The sequence below is a fragment of the Perca flavescens genome, chromosome 7, assembly GCF_004354835.1.
Source record: "Perca flavescens isolate YP-PL-M2 chromosome 7, PFLA_1.0, whole genome shotgun sequence".
NCBI classification, from domain to species: domain Eukaryota; kingdom Metazoa; phylum Chordata; class Actinopteri; order Perciformes; family Percidae; genus Perca; species Perca flavescens.
This window is the reverse complement of record NC_041337.1, coordinates 12332042-12353866: the sequence shown is the minus strand read 5'-3', so window position 1 is coordinate 12353866 and position 21825 is coordinate 12332042. Positions and strand designations below refer to the sequence as shown.

The 21825-nt window shown below is 42.6% G+C and overlaps 1 protein-coding gene across 14 annotated transcripts in view; it reads right to left on the bottom strand.

The window, feature by feature from the left end:
• Positions 1 to 21825, bottom strand: part of anks1aa (ankyrin repeat and sterile alpha motif domain containing 1Aa) — a 79237-nt gene that overhangs the window by 6734 nt on the left and 50678 nt on the right. For 4 of the 14 annotated variants that reach the window (XM_028582222.1, XM_028582218.1, XM_028582226.1 and 1 more), the window contains 11 exons: positions 19720 to 19773; positions 18245 to 18314; positions 14389 to 14504; positions 3823 to 3921; positions 2876 to 3022; positions 2297 to 2404; positions 1953 to 2123; positions 1687 to 1824; positions 1189 to 1260; positions 985 to 1071; positions 346 to 483 (listed from right to left, as the gene is read on the bottom strand). In XM_028582222.1, coding sequence (XP_028438023.1) covers positions 346 to 483; positions 985 to 1071; positions 1189 to 1260; positions 1687 to 1824; positions 1953 to 2123; positions 2297 to 2404; positions 2876 to 3022; positions 3823 to 3921; positions 14389 to 14504; positions 18245 to 18314; positions 19720 to 19773 — 1200 coding nt within the window. The remainder of the gene's footprint in view (positions 1 to 345; positions 484 to 984; positions 1072 to 1188; positions 1261 to 1686; positions 1825 to 1952; positions 2124 to 2296; positions 2405 to 2875; positions 3023 to 3822; positions 3922 to 14388; positions 14505 to 18244; positions 18315 to 19719; positions 19774 to 21825) is intronic. The other 10 variants (XM_028582224.1, XM_028582228.1, XM_028582230.1 and 7 more) reach the window with 5 other exon arrangements.

Here is a 21825-nt window from a genome sequence, read left to right as displayed (position 1 = left end):
CTAACACAAATGCTCGTCATATCATGTCAGAATTAGTCTTGCATTGCCAGACCTATCTCCACAGCGCTGAGGAGTAAGGTCTGGCAACACCACGCATACAATCTGGGATAGGAGAAAAAAAAAAAAAAAAACACTCTGGTTGTTTGCATTTCTTTAAACCAATCACAATCGTCCTGGGCGGTGCTAACCAAATTGGTCCCAAAATGTCCCAGTTAGATACTGAATGCCGTAAACATATTCTTTGTAAATCTTTACAATCATGCCCCGCAAGAACCAAGCAGGCCTGCCTTGTTGCCACTGATCCAGACTATGTCAGAATTAGCTGACAGGACATTGTCTCCTTACCACGTCTACTGTGCTGAACACATGGCAGTAGTGGTGGCTGGTCTGCAGGTCCTTGGTGATGTAGGCAAATGTGCACAAGTCCTCTGGGTCCTGCGCTGCACACGAAATATTACGGATCTCGTGCTCTGCGATGATGTTCTGCAACGAGAAGAATGGCAGCATAAGACTTAGATGATACAGACTATAAATAACAAAAATGCACAATGTCAACCTATGTCACACAGAACTTCAACGCTATAAGTGAAAATGCATTATGAAAAAATTTGACGTAAAGTAATAGTAAAGAGGTGACATTGAGGCATAAATCGTGTTTAAAATCGCCATTGCAGGGAAGTCTGGCCATACACAGTAATACCGGGCTGAGCTTCCAAGGCAACCTTTCAATGTCTTTTTTTTTTTTTTTATAAATGTCAAATAAATGTCAATATGAGCAGACTTGTCAAACATGAACAAATCTGACATAAACTTGCAGGCATGACATTTACAATCACAGAAAAGAAGCAGCGTGATGGTAGATTGGAACACTCTCAACATATTATGAAACAAAACATACAGTTATTTGCACCAGGTTCAAGACCTGTAGGGTCAAAATGTGAACTTTCACACCGAGCGGGGCAGTGTGTGCATGCAGGAGCTAACCTTATTGGCTGCATCGATGAACTTCACACCCTTGTAGGTGATCGAGAGGACGATGGTAGGGACTTTTCGCATTTGTTCCGTCGACTTCTGGAGGAAATAAAGACACAGACGGAAAGGACATTAAGGTGAATTACCATTCACTCATACTATAGGTCTTGTATTTATGTCCAGTGTTTGTCCCATGAGATTGGAGAGGAAACGTACCCGCATTTTGGCACAGGCATCCTGCGTGGACTCGGTACCTCTTAGATCCTTAATAAGCATCGAACCGAGGTACTACAAGGAAATAGGATAAAGAGCAAGTGTTGGTTTAAATGTTCAATGAAAACCACATCATGTTAGACTGGGTAAACCCAGCCCGATCTGCCGGCGATTTGATTTCTCCCTGCAGCTCAGGCTGGAATACTGTACATTTATCTATCATGCTTCAGTTTAAATTTTGCGGCGACCAATCACAAACTGGCTTATCCACCTGGCGCGCTATTGGCAGGTTTACCACGATGACAATAGAGAAGCGATTTAAAAACCAGCGACGTCACCACAATGTAAAGTCGATGGGCCGAGTGGGAACTCGTGGGCGGGGCCACCGAGACAAACACTACTGCGCATAGTCAGTGGTCACATATCATGGAAGTAAAAACCGGGGCTCCACCATTAACGTTGCATCCAGGTCTATAATGCACCCATGGGTGTAATACGTACACTGGCTTCGTAGGCGCAGGATTCAAAGATAAGTTTCTCAGGTTGATGATGCCAGTTCTGGACCGGGGTGTAGGGTGCTGCCAGACTTGGAGGCCTCAGGGTCAGACGGGGCTCTCGATGCCGTTCTTCATACCGTTCCTGGAATAAAGAAGTATCGTTAGAAGACTGACAGAGGCCCACTATAATCACTACATCACATTAAAAAAAACACACTGGAGGACCTAATGTACTGCTGATATGACAGATACAGGTAAACCTAAACGTACGTGTGGTCTGTGTCGTTCACTGCGATATCTTTGGGTAACGTCATAGTCAGTATCTTGGACTTTTTTCCTCCCTGGCTCTACTATTGGCAGCAGAGGGTCCATTGAGCGTCCTGTGTAGGACTCCATCGGATTGAGGGGGGACGAGGTCTGGGATCCAGGCAGGTCTTGGCACTGGAGAGACAGAGTCGGCCATGGTTAGTTGTGATAACAGTGATTGTCCTTCATCTTTCACACAAAAACACACACACAAAAAAAAATGCCCTCCAAGATGTGTGGACTGAAAACAAACCAAGCCTGAGAGGAAGAAAAGCATTCAAACTTTAACTAATTAGAAAGTTCCTCACCCTGATCTGAGACAAACGAGGAGGCTTGACTGGAGGTTCCTCATAGGGCCTCTCCGCTAAGGAAGCAATGATGCGTTTCCTGTGCCCAAGTAGGGAGATCTTTAGCACCTGGAGGACAAAGAACATTATCTGGTGAACATGTGGAGCAGCACTTGAGGAAACAGAGGTGCTGGAAAGTTGGAGGCATACCAAGAAACTTGAACAACCTTAAATCTTAAATGAGAACCTAAATGTCTAGTTTTAGAATAATTCTCACTAAAGCATCTTTGCCACTTTTTTTTTTGTTTCCTTCACAAACCGCACCATATCGATAGGCGGCACACTTAACTGTCACTACCATAAATATTACTGTTTACTGTTTGTTTTTTTCCCCTGATCTTTGGAAAGTTATTCCCCAATATTCAACACCAATGTTCTGTGTATTTTCCTTCAGAGTTTGAGTTCCCGGCCTCCCAAAACTGAAGCTAAAGAGTAACCTGTCAAACTTCTCCTTTTATCCTGGATTTTCTTGAACGCTCTGCTAAAACTAATTTCACCCTCCGATACTCCTCATAGTGCGTGTACGTCACAGTGACTCACATTGACAATCTCCAGTTCCCACAGGTTTTTCACACAGTCCAGAGTGCGGTAGCCGCTGGTCAGGAAGTTGTGCAAGTACTCGTGCAGGCCCAGGTTCTCCAGCCAAGAGGAGAGGGAGCTGCTTCCGTCACAGCCCAGCACTTTCACCTGAAGGAGAGGAGTTCATCATTCACTGATGCTTGGAGGGCTTCGGTACCACATCTGGGCATATATGCTGCCTTTGTAACCAATTTTCCTGCCTGTCTTTTTAAAAGGAAGTTGCCACAATAACACCATACAGGTATGTTTGTACATGACTCAAAGGAGGTAGCAGGCTATCGGTTAGATCTACACTACTGCGGTGGTGAAAGAAGTAGTCAGTACCAATACAAAGATGTGAAAAAAACTCCACTGCAAGTATTAGTCCGGCATTCAAAATCACACTTCAGTAAAAGTACAAAGGTATTATCAGCTACATGAATGTACTTTTAAGTATAAAAAGTAAAAGTACTCATTCTGCAGAAACTGATGTGTTCTTATATATTAAATTATTAAATTGGTAATATTGATGCATCAATGTGTAAGTAGCATTTTATTGTTGTGGCTGGTCGAGGAGGAGATAGTTTCTAAATATACAGATAGATGTACTTTATATACAGGTTGGTAGTTTATTCCTGTTGTTCTGAATCTAGGGGTCAGGCTCATCAAAAGGATCACAAGATAAATCTGAGGGGCGTGAGATGACAAAGTGCAGCACACATTTGTATTCATTCTTTGGACTTTTCTCTTGTCTTCGCTCTCTTTGGTGAAATATTGGATATTCTCAGTTCTTTGGGGCTCAAAGTAAAAAAAAAAAAAAAAAAAAAAGTTAAATAAAACCTTCTGAAAAGTTTAGAGGGGAAATAACTTTTCGGTGAAGACACTGAATGCTGAGATAAGCATTGAAGTAATAATCAATGATCTGTCACCTTGGGTAATGAACGTGCTGCATGCAGGATCTTCTTTCTGTGGCTTGGGTCTGTGATCCCAATCTCTCTCAAGTCCTGGTCCTCCATTACATTGGTCCCCTGTAGAAAAAAAACAAAACAATAAATGATATGAGCCTTAATCACTAGCAGTGAGTCAGTAAATACTGTGCGGTGCATGCAAGAGACCACAATGAATTTTAGACGAAACATATTGCAACGTAATGTAAAAAGTCATATGAATAAATGATCATATACACTACATTCAAATTAACTATGAAAATCGAAAACATCTAATTTAGACGAATCCTCCACGAGAAGAGCCCATGCTGCAGGGTAGGTATTGATCACAAGTAATGATGCCATTGCAGAAAAAAGGTCAATTACTCCTGAGTGAGATCTTCAAACTCCACCCTGGGACCCATCATACTGACTGTACTAAGGGGGGCACGTCAGTAACCCCTTAAATCATATGTAAGTGTACGGGGGAGGGGACTGATAGGTTGTGTGTGTGTGTGTGTGTGTGTGTGTGTGTGTGTGTGTGTGTCAGCACAGGGTGTGTGTGATGCGTCAGTGCAGTAGTACTGGGATAGTAGTGCCTGTAGTTTAGCAGCTTAGTAGTTACTGCATGTTGCATGCTGCTGCTTCCGCTTGCTACATTCTGCTTACAGCTACTGCCACCGACTAGCCCTTGTGCAAGGGCAAAAAGAGGAGCAGAGTGCGTAAGTTTCTTCCTGTCGGTACCTAGCCTCTCCACCACCAAGACTCCTACAGTGCCTCCTCGCGGCCACACACGGTAACTGGGCCCTAGCGGACCCAGGCTGAACTGTAGGGGATCTCGGAGCAGCAGTGGGCCCCAGAGGCGCGGTGTGCAGGCCCACCAAGTAGTGGAACATGCCCTGGCACCCGCCAACCACTGCCCCAGCTATGGGTAAATAGTCCCACTACCTTGTGGAGTAGTCTATAGAGGCAAAGGCTAAGGGAGCACACCCTGAAAAAAAAGGCACAAGTCCTCAACGGCGGAACAGGCGGAGGATGATGGCTGACCTAAGTGGAGCATCACAACGGCTGGGAAGGCGGATGAAGGCTGCAGCAGTGCTGGGTCACCAGTCGTCGTGGTCTCCATGCCACTGGATCCTGACCCAGACCTGCCAAGGACATGGTGGGAGTGTGGTCTGCGCACCCACACCCTCACCCAAATCCTTACCTATGCGCAAGTTCCTAGCTCCTTTTTTTTGAGGCGCATCCAGAGACACCAGCGGGCGGCTGGTACCCCCCTGGCATCTGGTTTCCCCTGCTCCATCTGCGGACGAGTGTGCGGCTCAAGGATCGGACTCTACGCCCACGAGAAGTGGCACCAGCGAACACAATGTCGCTGAACACACCCCCCCACCCCCACCCCTGGAGCAAGCGTCATCATCGAACACGATGGACAGCTAAGAGTGTGTGTATGATGGTCAAACCCATCTTTGGTTACTGTACCACCTTTGGGACTGTGTGGCAGGTAACGGATAACAGAGAAAGCAGCGATAAATCAATGTTAGAACTGCAGAGTGGACAGCAATATGAGATGGAGGGGTAGAATGCTAGAGCATTGATAGGTGACTGGAAAAAAATAAATCAAAACACCCTGACGTGTAACAGGAAAGCCTATTTCTACACTGCAACGTCATTAGCACTGTCCTGTTGGCTGATCTAAGGGCCTGACAAGTCAAAAGAAATGAGTCGTTACAAAGCATTACCACTCAGATGACCAGCAGGAAGTCAGTAAGAGCCCATCTTGTCGACTAATTTACTTTTAAAGAAGGGGTCAGCAACTTCTCATGTGTTAAAGTACCATGGTGCTCCACGAGAGCTGCTGCCTCAGGGGCTAACTAGGACGGCTCAGGCCAAATGTGGCTGACTCTTCAATATGAACCTCAAGTTAATCACACACAACACACACACACACACAGAGGATAGAAGCTGTCTGTAGGTCAAACCTGACAGCCTGTTTTTCATGCAGACGCTGTAAATGCAAACAAGGGGTGGAAAGGGTGAGAAGTGGGGAGGAGCAAGTCTGTCAGAGAGGGTAAGAACTGCAGAGTAATCTGTGTAATGCTCTTTGTAGAATCACAATGTTAATTGCAATTTTGCTGAGTATCCACTGATCTACAATTCCATACTGATACAACATCCATAGCGTAGGAGTATGTAGTATGCAGTTTGTTTGAGAGTTTGCATCAGCCTGTCTGTGGGAATTTTGAGAAAGAAAGACAGAAAGAAAAAAAAAACAGACAGGAAATTACAGAGACAGACAAACCGAAAGAAAAACAGAAAGCACAGAAAGACAAACAAAAACAAAGATGGACAGACAAACAAATAGAGACAGAAAGAAAGAAATAGACAGAAACCGACATACAGCGAGACAGACAGACAGACAGACAGACAGACAGACAGACAGACAGAAAGTAAGAAAGACAAACAGACAGACACAAAGGAAGACCGAAAGAAAGAAAGACGGGAAAGAAAACACAGATAGAAAGAAAGAAAGAAAGAAAGAAGGAAGGAAAAGATAAAAACAGAATGAGTGCATGAGCTGTCAAGAGAAAGTCATGTGGGTCATATGTATGGTGAAAAGCAGCCCTAGTTAAAGCTCATATTGAGCACAAGACATTGTGACGCATCTTTTGTTATTTTAATTCCTCGCACTAAACTGACAACTTAAAGCCCATTTTCTCTGAGCAGCAACACGCCCATCGCTACCTCTCCAGCTGGGGATTGAAACTATTTAGGGAGCTGGATGGATAATAGCGCTTTCACAGTGCATGGATCACTGCATTACTGTCTCACTGGATATTAACTGATAAATGGCTCTGTGGGGGAAACACAGCTCTAACAGACTCAATCTACAGTCTTTGCTCCCGCTCCCTGGGTTTTTTTAATCTGCACTTCTTACTGTTAAATAGCTGCGTTTTAATGCCGCTATGTTGTCTCTTATGCGAGCGCCTGCTTTAGGTCTTGTTGCACACAAAGCTTTCTCTTCGTTACACTTTATAGAAATTTAAGATGCTGTTTATGGTATCCATCACTGGAAGTAAGCACAGGAGAGAACAACATATTTTAATAATAGATATTTTTCACTGCAGATATTATGGCTTGTCAGAATGTTTGCTGTGAAAAAGCCAATCGTGTTTTCTGAACAAAAACATCTCCAATGAAAAAGGCCTATTGGGCCATATGGGTTTGGTAAAGACAACATTGGTGCTGAAATGATTAGTCCGTTCATTAATCAACTAGTCGATTCACAAACAATCAATCACTATTTTAATAATGGATTTACCGTTTAACGCTTTCGTCAAGCGAGAAAATGCTAACTATTTGCTAACTGCCAGCATTTTCTCTGTTTTGTGTCTTTGTATATTACATAACTTTGGGTTTTGAGACATCTCCTTGAGCTCAGGGAAATTGTGGTATTAACCTGAACTTGAACCTGTGGTAATAACCTGAAAGTAACCTGAACTAAAACCTATTGAATGCAAGGACTTTAAATCTGAACCCTCATGTGGGGAAAGATACTTGAAAGGGATCATCTTATCTTTGAAAAGGTAGCAGAGTTGATGAGATTCCCATCTCCTGCAACATAAATAATACATTCTCCTGTGCTTTATCTTGATAAGTCATTCATCCCCCACACAAAGACTTTGAAAACACAAACAGTGTGACTTGAGAGATGTGGCGGTGACAACTCTGTGGGAAAAAATTCTGACTAATGTGGTTCCAATTTTTCCATACCACAGGCTCAGCAGGTCTAAACGTGATTAGTTGTAAGAAAGCTGACATCAACACTTCACTTGGGTGAAAAGATTAAATCTAGAGTAATGTAAGCTGGGAGGTTTTGTATCTGTGCGTAAGGCCCATCCATCTCTGGTTTTCCCTTTCCTCTCATTAAAATGCTGCTCTCTCCTCTGTCTTTCCTGAGAACAGCCATGGCGGTCCCTGTGGTTTAAAAGCGCTCTGAATTCAGGCCAGGGACCGGAGGGCACGGATCACTCATTCTGACTCTCTAAAGGACGGCTGACCAACAGCACTAAAAGTCATAGTTTGTCGTCCTTAACAGACCACACAGGCCTGCGAAAAAAGGCTAAGGGGAAATTATGACAGATGTGCAAGGATAAAAAAAAAAAAAAAAAAGGTTTAAAAATTAACTGTGTATTCCATCCAATTCCTGCCCAAATGTTTTTCAAACGAGCAAATGGGCAACAATTCATCACCACCATTACGCCAGCAGCAAAACCAATTAATCCATTCCCAATCCTCGACTTTCTAACGCATGAAGCCATTACTGAATTTCCAATTTGTCTGCAGGCTTTGGTGGCATTGACTCTTAACAACATAACCGCTTTGCATCTATTTTATGGCAGAAAATAACAATAAAAGGAGAGAAAAAAAAAGGCGGGAGACACAGTTGAATTGAGATTACACAGATGCAGCACAGAAGTATACTGTAATGGTCAGTCCATACCAGACCTTTGTAATCACTTCACAAATTGTTAACTCTTTACATTTCGGTGAATGATTTTTATGTATGTGAGATATATGTGTGTGTGTGTGTGTGTTTGTTGTGTTATGTTTGTCTAAGCTACTGGATGCCTAAAATTTCCCTTGGGATGAATAAAGTATCTATCTCACTCTATCCAAACAGAGGTTGTGTCTTCTGAGGTTTCTCTCACCTTTGTGCAACTTTTAGATTAAAACCAAGCTCTTTTTTTTGGTTGAAATTATTACTTCTAGTACGCACATTTGTGCTTATCTAGCCGGCTCCATGACAAAGTGATGTCCCAGCAGAAGTGCATAGGTGATGGAGTTGCCTCGAATACAAACTAAAGTTGGAGCTCGGTTTGCTGACCGTGTCACAGCTGACGACACAGTCACCAGCTGTGCTTAGAAGAAGAGAGAAAAAGGAGCTGATTCGTTTTAACAAGAGTTACATTTCAGTACCAGCGAGAGGTAGAGAACAGCATGGCCCGCACAGAGCTCGTTTCATCCGTACATTTGCTCCATGAGTCGATAAAAAGCATCTAATTGGTTTCAGAAGAGGCTCAAACACAATACAATCACTGTGGTTATTGATCCACTTCTGGAGCGAGCCTGCAGGATAGACCGAGATCACAGCAGTCTGACTGGCAGAGAAAACACGGTTTAATTAGTGATCTCCACGCACAGCGGACATGCTGTTTTTCAACCATGGTTCTTCAATGACGTTAATACTCACGGGAGGATTAAAAGAAGCTTACAGATCATTTTAGGCAGGCTGGCGCAGTGCGTGGCTCAGTTGGTGCTCAATTTTTCCATTTGAAAATGAAAACATGAAAATGAACAATGACTGTTTCTGCCTACACAGGAATTTGACCTCTTGACTGGCTGCTGAGGTCCTTATGGACTCATTTACTGTAACTGGACTCACAATTACATTCTCCAACTCTGGCAAAGTACAATAAATCTTTTTGTACACATAACTTATAATTAACTCCATTTTGCACACCCAATGCACAATAATGTTTTTTATTCAGTTTTTATGCACTTTATGCATTCTTTATTCAGTGTGGTATCTATCCAAGTTAAGTTGATGAAATAAGAATATGAAATAGGATGAAATAAAAAGGAACTTTAATCAAAAATATCAATGACGATGAAACATCATAATGCTTTGAATTATTTGACATGAAAATGTTTGTTCATTTCTATATTTTACACATTAATGTATGCATTTGCATTTCTGTATGTATATCCCAATTCCTTTATTACATATATTTAATATTGAACATTTTGGGGCTACATAAAACAAGTCTGGTACAACTAATACAATTAGACAAAAGAACCATGGTAACCGTGCCAACAAAGAAACCTGGTACTGTTCCATCCACTCTAATGCACATTTAACACAATTAGAAAAGTTTAGCAAAGACAAGGTGACTCAGAGGCTGATTCTCCTTTCCAAATGAGAACAATTTTGTGATTCTTTGAAAAAGGTCAAGAGAAGGACATGCTGTTTAAAGGCTTCAGTGGTTTTTTTCCAAATCCTCTAGCGATTTCAGGAATCCAGGTGGTCTGTAAGCCGTGTTTAAAGATAGTAAAATTGCCAGCTCTCTGCTTTGAAGAAAAAAAGAAAAAAAAAGTACTCTGTGCTCAGGACGGTGCAAGTGTGAAAGACTAAAGACAGTGGGAAGATTAAACCGAGGTAGTAACTTCAGAGGCTTCAGCACAGAACAATGGGTGCTGATGCCACCGGGTGAGAAGGAGAGAGGCAGAGAAATGGGGGAAGGCTCTACTCAGGTTATGTAAAGTAGATTATTCATGCAAGTATCCAGTGTATACCGAAATAAGTCAGACCCATCTGGGTCCTACAGCTATAGGATACATCCGTTGCATGAAACATTCACATCTATTCTGGTATTCATTCGGTGAAGTTTCTACATTTGTAATGATATCCTTAACAGTAAAACACTGTTGCTTAGTAAGACAAAATCTGCTATCTGGAGACCAAGAAGTCCTGATTTACAAGTCTAATTAACACAGCGTAATTAACAAAAAACAAACCATTAACGCTGACCTTAATTTGGAAAGACAAAAACATGAACCACGGTGTTGTCAGGGGCAGAATTTATCTCCAAACAAGGAAAGGCCTGAGACTCACCTGTGACACTTTCAACTCTGATATACAGAGGGAGCACAAAGCAACGGAAGTGCAGATGAACTAGATTTAACTTAAACACTATTGGGATCACATTAGGTTGCAGGAAGTTTAGCGTAGTCACAATGTGACCGAATCAAGTGCTGACTTCTGAGGTTACAAATGTGGTTTCGGTTGACATTGTTCCTTGTAAATCAAAATGACATTGCCAGCTACAAAGGTAACCCATTAAAGTGAACGTTAAGTTGCAGTTATAAAACACTTAAAGGTGCTCTAAGCGATGTTGGGTGACGTCACTTCTTGTTGGCGTTCGAAGTATTGTCAAACAAAATGGAGGCTAGCTCGCCCCTCCCTCCTCCTCATCCCGTCCCCTCCCCCTCCCTTCCGCGCACTAACCCCCCAACCCCCACCCCCAAATCCTTCTTGTCGGTTATTGCCGGTTTGTTATGTTTGGTGGCGCAGGTTGGCCAGTTTGTTTTTGTTGCTATTTGTGGAGCCTGGGCTGTCCCCAGCCGCGTTTTTTGTGTTCAGGGGACAGGCAGCTGACATGTAGTAGCCTAAAAAAAACGCGTGACATCGCTTAGAGCACCTTTATATGAAAATATTTGCAAGGCAACACAACATGTGTCAAGAGTCTGGCCTTCAGTCTCGCTCTCGTCTCGGAATTGACCACATTGTTTCTCGGATGAAGAGGACTCAGGATTTTATTTCAAGAGCGGTGAAGACCACAACTTCAGGGAGATCACTAAACTGCCTGTGTATCGTCTGATTTATGTGTTGACATCATTACTGTGATTGGATGTAAAACTTCCTGCTTCAAATGCAACCAATAACTTGACTCATTTCTAGTTTGGAATGTGTTGCTGTTAACTCCTGTCCCCCCCTCTTTAGCACGCACTCCCAAAGTGAATGTTGGTGAAAGGAGAAGAAGCTCTGGCTGCCTGGGAGATGTCAGCCAAATAGTTGGTAATAACATTTTATGTATTACATTTCATTATTTATTTGCAAAGCAACAACTAAAAGAAAAACACACAGCAGTGTGTAAGTTCTGCAATGTAACACTAACCGACACAGCTGGGACCACCTACAATTTTTCTCTGCACTTAATAAGAAAGCATAAAGTAAAGCTAAGTGTAAGTGATGCTAGCAAAGCTAGCTAGCTAGTTAAAGTTATCAATCTGCCTCTGTACCAAAACTCTTCAGAAATCTCTTCAGCCCTCACCCAAAGGGATTTAGCGAATATTAGTTACACATTTTAGCTAGTTATGTATATACTGTATGTTTTAGTTGTTTGGTCTGGTCTTGGTCTTGTCTCGGTTTGAACTTCCTATTTACACATGTATCCCTTCACATTTTGTATGCATGTCTTTAGAAGGGTCACAGTTCAGAGACAAAAAGTAGTCCAACTTCTTATTGAGTATAGAGTTGAATATGGATTTCTGGGTTTTGTGCAGGATTTCTATCTTTAGGTCTGTAACAGAAATAGAGCTACATTGGCTCACGTACCATCTTATCTTTTTTAAGTTTCTTTTGTGTTGTATGATGATTTAAAAGCGTTCATTTCCGATCCAATGGCTCAACAAAACCCTACAATATTCTGGTGTGCAGATGATCAAGAAATGGGTCATCTTTTTTGTCTCAAAAGCCTGAAAAGAAGGCAACATGGACTATTTCATTAGTATTTATGTACTTCGATTCAGTATTATATAGTAAATGTTTTTCTCAGTGATTTATTATTTTCTTAGACAATAAAAAGGAAATTGTTCAAGTTGGTTTTTCTTAGTTTGATTTGTATGGTTTATAACCTGTATGGATTTGTGATGTCTTGTAAGCCCATGTGGGGTGTGCATAGAATAAGTTCAATAAGACAACAATAAAAACTTCATTCATTCTAACATACAACTGTACATGTCAATGTTAAGATTTGTCGTCTGCTTGCACGTTTTCTGACCAACCTCATTGATCAGTGAAATCAAATCACACGTGTGGTGTTTGGATGGGATGAAACCAAGCAAACACATGTATGATGTATGATAGACCTGATGGAGGAGGAAAGAGCTTTCATCGTGACACACAAGACGGCTGTCTCATTTCCAACATGCCCGGTGGCTCAGCCTACCAGCTGGGTCCCTCATTCTCTCCTCCATCAGTCCTCATTACCGACACAAGCAACAGAGCCAACTCATAGTGGCGTCGCACACCGTGGGCGGTCCAAACTTGTCAGCTTGGCAGTAGCATCCCCTTGCTCACTGAGATGCTCCTCCATTCTGGCCGGGCATCAGCTTCTCAGGCAGCCAGCCCACTGACTGGAAGCGAGAGGCCACGACAGCGGGCCTCTTGAGATGGAGACAGACTGAGAGCTGGAGAGTGCAGCATAAACCTGACTCAACACGCAAACAATATCTGATGGATCACAGATCAAACTGCATATTGGTCTGGTTTATGGACGTGTAAATCTAGCAAACATCGATGAATGCGCTGCCTGAGAGCAGAGACTCAGGGAAGGTTCAGTCACTGAATTAAGTAGAGAATATTGTACATTTTTATAAAGCTTGTGATTAGGGTTTAATCCCGGGAGACGGGATTCCCGGGAAATCTGACCAAGACCATTTCCCGATTCCCGGGAAAGGTTAGGACGGGATACGGGAAATAAAATAAAATAAAAAAATGCAAGGAGTGCGCGTCTGTTGTTGTCATACGGTAACATTGATGCAGGAGAAAGTGCCGTACCGTAGCTACGGTAATGCAGGCTCACTAAATTCATTCACCTGCAACAGTTGTTTGAAGCTACTATCCAGGCTACATCCGTGGGAAGGAGAGAGCGTTTTCTATCTGCAGCCAATTGGTCACGAAAATCCGAAACTGCCTGAGCGCAGAGTCTATCGACGCTCTCTGCTTCTTGAAAGCACACTTCCAGAAGAAAAAGAAAGAAGGGCAGGGTGAGAATGCATTGTAAACTAAAAGAAATATGTAGCCTAAGTTATGACGAGTTCAATGCAATGCTGATATAGTGTTAAGGCATTCTTTTTTTTTTTTTTTTCAATTCAGTTTTACATAGGCCTATAGCCCTGTCTTTTTGCAGTGCACAGGTGTACATTTATGTGGGTTGTTTTCTTTAAATTTAGTTGAACTTGTATGTGTTTAAAAGAGAAATATGCCTGCCCTGCCCTAATAAAGAAATATTTGGTTAACTTTGAGTGATTATTCCCGTTTGCAGCCGCTTACAAATCTCAACAGCCACAGAATGGATTTTGTTAACAGAATGGTTTATGAATCGTTCAGTGGTTTACTTTAGCAGATTTCGTTAGTTTTTATAATGGTGTTCTGTAAAATATTGGTTTTATAAGGGTTGCCTAGATTTTCAGAAGACAATTGACAGACATTCCAGCTGGGATTTCTTAACTAGCGCTGCAGCTCACTTGATCATGCAGCAGAATTGGTCATTGCAAACTGATGATGGACATAGACGGTGTTCTTTTGCCCCAATAAATAATATACAAAGATGTCAGTTTGGGATTTGGAAAGAACAAAAAAAAAAAAAAAAAAACAACGGGCAAAATGTTAAACCCTACTTGTGATGTAATGTGAGATATTGTCTCATATGCTGAATCCACCCAGAATAAACAGTCCCTATAATGAAATATTGTAGCTGCTGAAAAACAAGTCAGACTCATGAAAGAGCGGGAGGGTTCGTTACAGGATTTCAGCTAATTGAACTTCAGACGAAGCTAATGGGATCATCGCACAGTTAATGGAGGGGGGCTTCAATTGGATTAATGCACAAAGACCCACACTGGAGTTAAGGAGGAGGAAGCGATGAAGAAAGTTAAGTGGCTACAACAGTCAGCAGCATTAAGGTCAATTTGGACAGAATATAAGAGAAGTGAGCAACTCACCATGTAGTGCAGGTCGTCGAAACCGTTGAGGAGGAGTTTGCTCTCGTACTGCGGCAGCCCCACGTGCTCCAGCCAGTCTCCCACGGGCTGGTCCAGCAGCCGGCCGGCAGCACCTGCTGACAGGGGAAAGCGCTTCAGGAGGGAGAAACCTTTCAGCCGGTAGCAGCGGCACTCTGAGGATGAGACGTGGCATTGCCACATCATTCTCGGCCAGCAGAGCCGAGCGCACCAGCAACAGGAAGGCGGGGGAGACAGTGTTCTCCGTGGACAGGGCGTCAGCTCCCGCAGGGCAGCGGGGGCCGAACCACAGTCACCCAAGGTGGCTTAAAGTACCCCCTGATGTCAGGGGGTGAAGGGGACGATACACGGGATATGAGCTGGTGGACTACCAGCTAATAGAAACAGAATTCCTAGCTGTGACAGTCAGCCAGGAAACGTGCCAAAGACACATTTACAATCAACACAGTCACTGCCTCACTTCACTGTGGCAAATGTTACAAAACAGTTCATATCAAACTTTGGAGGAAAAAAAAAAAAAAGTCAAAATGTCCCATGTCAGGAGGTATTTTCTGTCCAAACATAACAGCTTGCAGCGGACTTCATTCAGCTCCAGTTTTGTAATGGAGAGAAACTCAGAGGTGAAGCGCTGATGTGTTTCAGCGCCTCCGTGTAAGTTCTTTGGAAACTTGTAGTCAAGAAGCAGGAGACAGTTAATTACCAAAACAGGCTCTCCTCTGATTCACAGACCCAACCTGCTCGGCGTATAATCCACCACGCACCGTCCAGACAGGAATCTACCTGAGAACACAACAGTGTTCACATGGAAAGCGGCACGTCGGAGAGAAAGATGTGACGCGACTGGTATGAGCTGAGATTGATTGAGAAGAGAAAAAAAAAAAAACTAAAGCGACGGCTGTCAGCGGCCTGAGCCGGGAGGAGCCTGACCTGTACAAGGACAGATGACTGCCTCTTAGCCTCTACATCTTACTGGTACAGAATGGCTCACTTTCAAAGCACAAAATACTTATTTTCTACGGTGACATTTCAGTTAATACACACTTAAATTACCTTTAATTCTTAACTCGATAACTGCATCTTAACCACAGTTAAAAGTTAACAGAGTCAATCGTTTTTCCGCTATTAGGAAAGAGTTACATATCATTTTACGTTCTGCAGGCCAACACACAAAGAAAGCTGGCAACTTGCAATAACAAATTGATATCAAAAGCTTCTTTTCCCCCCTTGTCAGTGCTCTCATCATCTAGTCAAGCTGGTGCAAAACAAATCCCTCCTCTCCAGAGGAGATTCCAATGTCAGAAATCCCATTTTGGTCACTCCAGAAGATTGGAAATGTGTCAATGGGAAAAAAAAAAAAAAAAAAAAAGAAAATCCAGTCAAGGATCCAATCAGCAACTTCAAAGAGCACTTAAGTAATAGCTGGCCCCCAGAATTAACTCCTCTGCAGACAAGAGAGTGCTAAAACGGTCTCTTCTCAGTCTGGCACAGTCTGTGAGATGGCCAAGTCCACTTCTACAAAAAACTATTCGCTCTGTAGTCCACTCTGGGCTGAGGAGCACACCAACTAGTCCTACACATGCCGAGGTGGCGTCCTTCTATTGTCCTGGCTGTTCACAATACTGCTGCCTGCAATTCCTCTCACCTCCCTTACTCTCTCTCTCTCTCCCCCCTCATTGCATACACTTCCCCACCACCACTCCCTCTCTCCCTCCCTCCTTCGCTCTCTCTCACACACTGCAGGTGGCTGCTCCATGTCAGTGCGAGCTACCGCTACATCTACCCCCCCAGCCCTCATTACTTGCAGTAGCTCTTGTATATCAGTCTTTTTCCACACACGTCCGTCGTCTCTTTCACTCTGATGTAGAACTACATCAGAAAAGAGCTGAAAGGTACAAGATACTGCAGGCACAGAGTCAATCAGCTAGAGACGTCACTGCTCTCCAGTCAACACTGAGAGGAGGCAAACACAAGGCTGAATCAGCGCGGGGTGTTGGGGGGGGGGGGTGGGGCATCAAACAGAGAGCCTCTTCTCCAGCGCGTCCCTCGATGGCCTCCTGACAGCAGCTTCATTGAGATGGAACTGTGGACACGGCGGCTCTAAGATTGAGCCTCACATATACAGACGAGTGGATTCAGACTAGAATTGCACAATATATCGTTTTTTTGGTTTTTTAAATCGTTATCGTGATATCAACTGCCGCAATAACCATATAGTGAAAGACTGCGACATATTGCGAAATACACTCAGAGATTTTTTTTCTGTGTTAGCTGAAAGAAAATATCAGTAGAAAAACAGCACTTTTAAATGTAACTTTTTTTTTAGTGGTGCCGTTTGTTTTCAATTCAATGTTCAATTTCTTCAGTAATAGAATGTTGGAAAGGATTTCCTTTCAACAAGCAATTTGTCGTATTTTAGCAGAATACTGAAAGCAGCAGAAATGCAGAACAGAGTACACATTAATATCGGTTTATTCATCTCAAGTAACATCGGTAACGCGATGTTCAACAACTATATCGCATATTTTCCTCATATCGTGCAGCCCCAACACAGACATGTTCAGACCAGACAGATACAGCGAGTGATGTGGCGCTAACTACTTCACTGCAGTGGTCTCAGCTTTCCTCATGTCTACAAAGCAAAATGAGCTCACACCCCCCACCCCCAACATACGTACTGGTTAATATTTAAACAGCTCACTTCAGTGCAGGGCATACAAACAGGAGGGCTAAAATAAGAGGACAGACAACTTTGTGCAAATCTGCTGCATTGCTTCAATATATTAAAATGTGGCTGAGGCAACGCGGGAACTGGAGCTGAATGATGAATAATGTGAAAGCTGAAGGGAAGGAGTCAATTGTTGAGGTTTACAGCTACAGTCCCCCGGGCACCATCCATCAACCCTGGCGACAGGCTTTTGAAAAGCCTAAAGAATAACAGGTACAGAATCCTTAACACAAAGACATTACTTTACAGAGTGAAAAGCTACATCTACTAAAGTGTCTCTCAGGCACTTTGGTCTTACATTACAAGACCAGTGCTCAAAAGCAAGCTGGTTTGTGTCACACACGAGAGCGACCAGAGCTTTGAAACAAGAACAAGCTAAATGAATCCAGCAGGTCTCCTTTCTATCCTCTGTACCTCTATTCGCCGGACGACAGAAGCTATTCAAAGGCGTTTTCTTACCTTTCTCTGCAGCTGCTAATGTCGATTCCTCTCCTCATCTGTTCTATTACATCAGACCAACTGTCTACCCGCATTATGCTTTTGCACCCAATTCTCTGATGCTAACTGAATCGCAGTTTGTTTTCGGATGCCTCCTTCACGGACCGTGTGTCCCAGGCACCGGATTTCCCTTGGGTGCACCGATACAGATGAAATAACTAGGAGGGTGATCATGAAGCAAATCCAAGCAGGTATGGTGTATAGTACAAGAAGAAATAACCACTGTCAAAGAAGTTCCCGTGACAGTAAACCTGTGTGCATCGCATACTTATGTTTTGAAATAAAAAAAAGCAGGCAAAGCTATTACATTCTAAATCTGCCCACTGAAATCTGTGCTTACTGCCAAATATAGGGTCATATAGGGTTTTAACATTTAAACCTGGAGGGCTCACTGTAAGATTCACAAGAGATTAATAAAAGGTGACATTTATTACACAGGTGAGTGAAAACGGTTTAAATAAATCAGCACTAAAAGCTAAAAGAAAAACGACCCATGTTCACTCTTTTACCGTCAAACTTTCATCAGTGATACATTTTATATTTTTTTTTTTTTATTAATTGAAAAAAAAAAAAAAAAAAAACTGCATAAAAAAGGCAATGATGATCGTACTCTACCTGGTGTAGCATATTGCTGATCTCTGGAAAAATCGATGCCGGCACCAATCAGTGTCATGATCTTCTCGATCTGAGGACAGGAACAGAAGAGGCAGATAAGAAGATGGAAGAGCCCTTGTTTAGTTTAGCCTCCACCTCTCACCAGCAAAAATACAGGAGAAATGCCCCCATGCTTTAAACACTAAACCACCAAACGTTACGGTCACCCTGCAAAAGCAAATGACGGTGTTAAGGTTACCTTTAGTGAGAGAGAAATCAGTCACAGTGGTTTTATGGAGGAATAAATAATGATTTTAAAGGGCACCTTAAGCAACTGCGCTATGGCTGGTTGCCTTTATATATCTCAGTGTTACAGTCGTGTCTATCGGCTGCCTGCAGCCAAAACAACATTGATATGATGTCATCAATGCGATCCCAAAGCAAAAGTTTTATGGCAATCAAGTTAAGAGAAAACGTGTGCGAGTCTAGGAAAATGATACAGAAACAATATCAGGTGATTCATGCTTTTCATCCATTTGTCAAGCTCTCAGAGAAAACACTTTAAACTGTGTCATTATGTTTGCTCCATTAACACTTGTAACAATCACCTGTTGTTTCAAGGCAACTCAATCAAAAGCACAGAAGGAGTTAAATACACAGAGAGAGAGAGCGTGAGAAGAAAGAGCAAGAACTGAAACTGAAAAGAAGCCCAGAGTCCCATGTTTTCTTGCAATAATTCCATGCATTTCTACAGAATGCGTGTGAACATTACTGGGGTGTTTTCACTGATATTCTCGTGCCATACACAAGTAGAACATTTCCTTAAAATGCATTCATAAGGGCACTGAAACAGCAGAGGGCAGGGCACAGATACATGGCTCCCCCTTTCAACCGATCCACAGTATGCATGGACATTGGGAGCATAGAAAATGAAAAAGCTAGAGACTGACAGCTCTCCCGTCACACCTATCAGGTGCTGTCAGTCAAACTCTTTTAGAAAATTGAGTGAATACCTATCTTTATTCTGTTTTTTGTTGTTAAAATATTTCATCTGAGGCAATTGTCCAGGCTGCTGCTCTAAAAGCCCCGAGACAGGTTATATGGCCCCATTAGTATAATTATATAATGGCAATTAAGTGCCATCGGGAGATTAAAGTCTACATTTGTTAGGTTCTCATCATTAATCAGTACGTGGATGTTTAGTAGTGAAATGGTTTCTAATTGGAAGAGAAATGTCAGAGACAAAAATCTAACTTTGAAGAATGATGCATCTACTTCAATGTGCTGCTGTCAGACAGGATAGTTAACAGCAAATCAGAGAGTCTAGATGTGCTTAGAAGAGGAAATGAATAATCACTGAGATTATATCATTCCAAAAGGTTTCACGAAACCTGAAAAAGGATCCCATCTACCTCTACAAAGAATGCCCCGGAAGTGGACAGAGCCAAACCCCCAAAAGGACCAGGAGATAATTATATGAAGGATGGACATCTTACGCTGTCAAAGGAATTAGATCTTCGCTGTTTTGTGGCGGGAGAAGTCGTCCGTTTCTGCTAAGAGAAAACTCAAGGGTTTTGTTTTGCCTTTCTTCCGGGCGCCTTCCTACACTGTGCCAACTATTCTCTGGCAAGGGGATTTTAATCATCCCCTTTTATAAAAAGACCCCGTACACAGTTGGTACAGAAAACATTAAACTGAACACACTTTCAAATGGAAAACTGTACAACAATGTGTTTGTAAGGATTGACTCATTGAAGAATCAGTGGGGGAATCCATCAGCCATCGCTGCAGTACAAGATATCACTCTTTTGCATTACCTTCTCTGTTATTTTCATATTTAACATTAATGCTCAGCACCTCAGAGCAAATACACCTTTTTTCTAAGGAAAGGAGGAAAGGAGGGAGAGACGGGGGGCAGTGAGTGGATCATATTATTTTACTTCTCCATACTGTTGATAAGAATACAGCATATTGACCAGATGGTAGATTAGTCACACAAGCTTGACAAATACCCATCATCTATCAGCACCACATGCTCCCTACATCAGTCATTAAACAGGAATGTTGATGGTGAATTGGCAGCACCTCTCCTACCTGAGCAAAGACCCAGATGAGTCAGCTAATATAGGGGGCCACTGTTCGGAAGAGTGTCTCTAGATGCGTCAGCGCTTTTATCGTGCTTAACCAAACAAAATATTCTCCACAACAAACCTTTGAGGAGTATTAGCATAAATGTTAGCATTTTTATATAGCAGATGCAGATAATCACATGTAAAGTAAGCACATGAGATATTCTTGTATGACGTACGTAGTTCATGGGTTTTTCCATAGCCAGACTTTCACCGTTATGAAATCAAGTAGATGTACGATAAACAGCTGGACGACAGTTGTTGTTGCGTTAGCAGTTACGGAGCAACATTATCATTCATTTGGAGTCGAGTTTGTGTCCACCTGATGAATGTAAATCCAATATCCCCCCTCCTTTTTGCTCCGTTTTCGTTCTCCAACTCCTGAGGGAAATGTCTGGCTTTTTAGCTGCTGAATGCTCGACTATGTTAATCAGCTAACCAGTTGGTGCTGAGCAGGTGCAGCACGTTTATGTTGCTCCCATAATAACCTAAATTATTAGGCCTCAGCAGTACAAAGCCAATTAGAAAGCTGCTGATAAACACTGGTATTAATCAGGGGTGTAATATGTAAAGACACACAGATACACAGACACAGACACACACACACACACACACACAGTAGGTCTTGTGTTAATGAGGAAGGGGGCTCTTGTCTCATAAAGTGGCCAAGGTCTGTACTGAAGGGAGGATAATGCTCCTGTCAGTGGCATCGCTTCTCAGCAATGACCAGTAAGGGGCAGGGGGGACGACACAATAAGGAGCTGTAATCTTGCTCTGACATGCAATTCAACTGCCAAAGTTATTTCTTTAACTCGCTGGGGTAAAGAAAATGCCTTTGTACTTTCATAAACTGAAGCAGAGGTTGTAATATTTTGTCCCCCTCTTTGCTACATCTACAACGAGGGTTCCTTTTCTGAATGCCTGTAGCTGCAGTGTTTAAAAAATAAGGGTTGACTGGTTGCATTTTAAAACACACCAGCATACCAATTTTTTTTATTTTTTTATTTAAAAAACACAATTCAAGTATGGATGCAAGAACAAAAACACACACAGCTGCATCCAGTCCTGGTGTATCAGCTTCACTTGTCCACTATAATGGAACAGGGAATACTAGCTGTGCCAACGAGACCTAGAAGCAGCTGCTGTGAAAGGCGTGTGTGATATAGTGTTGGAGCTGGGTAAATATATCCTTATAAGAGGAGCACGGCCCAGTGATTTCCTCAAGGTAAAACCCATCCACAACAAGAAAAATCCCCTGGATTTCATGGTCGGGGACTAAGGAGCCCAATGCCATGAGAATTAATAGAGGAGAGGGGGAGGAATGCGTTTTTGTGCTGCGGGATCGAATCAATACAGAAACTACAATAAGGAGGGTCAGAAGTCAGCGGCGAGGTGGAGGTCAACAGCTGAGGAGCTAGCAGTGATGGGAGAAGGTCAGGAGATTACAGACACGTAAAGCCATTTATCATGCTT